Source organism: Biomphalaria glabrata, chromosome 9 (genome assembly GCF_947242115.1).
Source record: "Biomphalaria glabrata chromosome 9, xgBioGlab47.1, whole genome shotgun sequence".
NCBI classification, from domain to species: domain Eukaryota; kingdom Metazoa; phylum Mollusca; class Gastropoda; family Planorbidae; genus Biomphalaria; species Biomphalaria glabrata.
Window position 1 is genome coordinate 18582503 of NC_074719.1, and position 3208 is coordinate 18585710.

Consider the following 3208-nt stretch of genomic DNA (forward strand, 5'->3'; position numbering starts at 1 on the left):
TGTAAAACACTTTACAAACATTATTACAAACAAAAAATCTGTTTGCTTTTTACTAGGAATACATTTTTTTTTAAAAAGACAAATTTCCTCCTTTATACAGTTAGATGACTTTCTGCAAGAGCGATTACTTTGCTTTTAGTAGCTAATGATTGATACATAAAAACAATTAAGCTAGTAAATATTTTCCCAAAAATATTCATAACTGGCAAATTTCTAGGAAAATCGTTAGAGCCGTTTTCAAGATCTGAGTGACCCCCCCCCCTTACCCATGAAGATTGTGCAAGTTTAAAATAGAAATTAAAACAACAACAACCCAACAACATATAAGTAAACGTTTCTAGCAACCTAGAGATCTTCATTGGTGTATAGTCTGAACATGTTTGTTTTTTTTTTTTTTTGCTTGACCATTATACAAGTAGGAATAACACAACACAACAGAGAGAGAGAGAGAGAGAGAGAATGAGAGCGTTAACCAGAGGAGCAGAGAGAATGAGTGTGTAGGGGAAGACTAGGTTTCAGAGCGACAGTGACAAGGGAACTTTTATTTGATCCGTAAATTGTACTTAGTCAGGACATTTTTATTTTCTAGTTGGTCTTAAGACTGGAAATAAGAAAAAAAAGATCGAATAAATTCAATGTTCTGTCCTGCTACTACTACTACTACACACACACACACACACACACATTCACACTTATATAATCAAATGTAACTACACATACTCAAGTTCACAAATTCGAACTCATTCAATGAAAGTGACTTTTCTTTTCTCAAAGCAAGTGTACATTTTTTATTTTGTAACTTGTGTCTTTGACTTCATGTGGCCCTAGTTCATTAGCAGTTGTGCCTGTTTCTCTACGACAGATTAATAGAGCACATATTTCTAGTTATAACCTTCAGACCTTGCGATCTACAGGCAATGTTGAGGTTAATAGGGGTGGCCGGGTGGCATGTGACTAGCACAATGACCAACTGTATTGACTTTCCCCAACGTATGTCGCGTATCTATCAGAGTTGACTGGTCTCAGGGGTGTCGACTCAACCAATAACTTGGGCCGCATCTCTCTGCCAATGTGGGAACTGGCCGGACACATCTATATAGATTTACTAATACGTTTATAAAACAAAAGCATTCCGCTATACCTAATCTTTTTAAGATTCCGTGGTAAGAATTCGGTGTTGAGTAACATGTATTTTTTTTTTACAAAATGATTTCTTCTTGAATTATTATGTTATTAGTTGTTTTTTTTTTAACGAACTGGTAATGTATATAAAAACATAATTCTTGGGTCTAATTATTTCTTCTCTATCATTTCAACAGATTGTCGAACAGTTATCTCCCTTGAGAGCAGCACTATTATCAAGCTTCTTTACGCCCTGGATATTGAAGCTGTCAGCTAAAGATAACAAAAATATGGGAGAATGCTGGATGTGATACGAATTGTGTTGGTCAAGCATCACTTGTTGTGTTCATAATTCTGCCATTCCATATAGAGAAGTTTGCTTTTCTACACACTTGTCTGGAATCAAATACTGTATCAGATTTTTGTGAAGGGGGAAGTATCGGATCGGAAAGGTTTTTAGTAGTGTAAGTTTCTGTGAACTGTTAGAAGTGTGTCTATTCGGAGTTAGGCGTGGTCATTAGGACGATGAATGACAGTCGGGTGGGTAGAGCCACTCTCTCTGGAAGAGCAGAGCGCATCTGCGCCCCATCCCCGATACTGTTGGACTCAGCATGCTCGCCTCCGCCTTCTGCTTCGTCTTCGTCTAGTTTGGCATCCACAGCACCGCCCTCGTCGACGTCGAACGCCCCTCTGACTCCGCCCCCGACGCCGCCCACCCTCTCGTCCCCTTGCCAGATGACTTTTAGGGAGGCGGTGCAGAATGGGGACTACATCGAGCTGCAGAGGATACTGGAAGAGAGGGAGGGAAAGATCAACGTCAATCTCTTTGACACTGAGGGCCAGACCGCCCTCCACCACAGCTGCCTCCAGGGCAATCTGGAGCTGGTTAAACTCTTGGTCCGCTTTGGCGCAGACGTTCGGCTGGCCAACCGGGATGGCTGGAACCCGTTGCATATAGCAGCCTACGGTGGCCACAATGACATCTTTCTGTTTCTGATGGCTGTGCGAAGGTCGTAGCAGCGAGTTCATTTTTCTGTGACACAAACAATGCAGAGATTCAGGACAAGAGACTTTTCAACATGCCAGTGAAAGAATGCGCTGTAACACACGACGCCTTTATCATCTTCATTAAATGTATCACTTTGTCTCACTGATGTAAATTATCATTAATCTGATGAGTGCAATGATTTGCAGGTAACTAAAGTCATATTGTTCCGTTTCATTTTAAAAAATCGATTTTTCTTTGATGCATATTTTTACTTTTTAACAGTCCGAGCAACGAGAAACAGTAACTAGCTTACAATGTTATCAATGTTGTTTTTTTTTAAGTACAAATGAAATATAGTGTTTGAAAAGTCTTCATTTGCTGTGAATTCCAAAAAGAGAATGTATCCGAACTTGTTATTGGGTAGACTTTTCAACTGTAAGTGCTTTCCAACCAATTCACAAAAAATTTTTTTAACTACATTAGTCTCAGCCTTCTAGGCACAATTGTAAATCCGTCATTCAAAATGGTTATTTCACCCCCCCCCCATTTTATTTTTAGCATATATTACTATATCAATTACCTCAGCAATTGTAGCCATTTTCATTTGACAAAACGAAATCCATCCATCTTATACCAAGAAATAAATACAGGCTAATCTTCCAAGGGAAGTAACTCATCCTTTTTCTTTCAACTATAACTAAGCAGACGACAGCCGGAAGAAAACAAAAGGAGTTGAGACTGTCCCTTCAGTCCGTATGTGATAAGTGACATACTCACACTTCTGTAAATAAAATGCAAATGTCATAATTGATGTCACTCCCTAAGCTCAGAACTCGATTCTTTCACAATAGCTTTTCACATGTCCTGCTAAATGTTTGTTTTTTTATAAAATATTGTATTTATTGTGTCTGTATGTCCCAGTGTATGTTCTATGCACACCAGCACATCGACCATAATAGGGCATATCGTAGATTTGCTGTCGATGTCTATAGAACGTGAAAGAAACATTACCAAGACCAAATAACAAAACAAAAAACCCAGAACAAAAACGAATGACACCCACTACAAATTGCCATAGTGTGTGGTCTAGCTGAAAGC

At 38.9% G+C, this 3208-nt stretch overlaps 1 protein-coding gene across 1 annotated transcript; it reads left to right on the top strand.

Moving 5' to 3' along the window:
* The first annotated feature begins 1647 nt into the window (after nt 1–1647).
* On the top strand, nt 1648–2139 carry LOC106059746 (notch-regulated ankyrin repeat-containing protein-like). Its single transcript, XM_013217438.1, has one exon. It carries the CDS (start codon nt 1648–1650, stop codon nt 2137–2139), a length of 492 nt encoding a protein of 163 aa, XP_013072892.1.
* The last annotated feature ends 1069 nt before the right edge of the window (nt 2140–3208 follow it).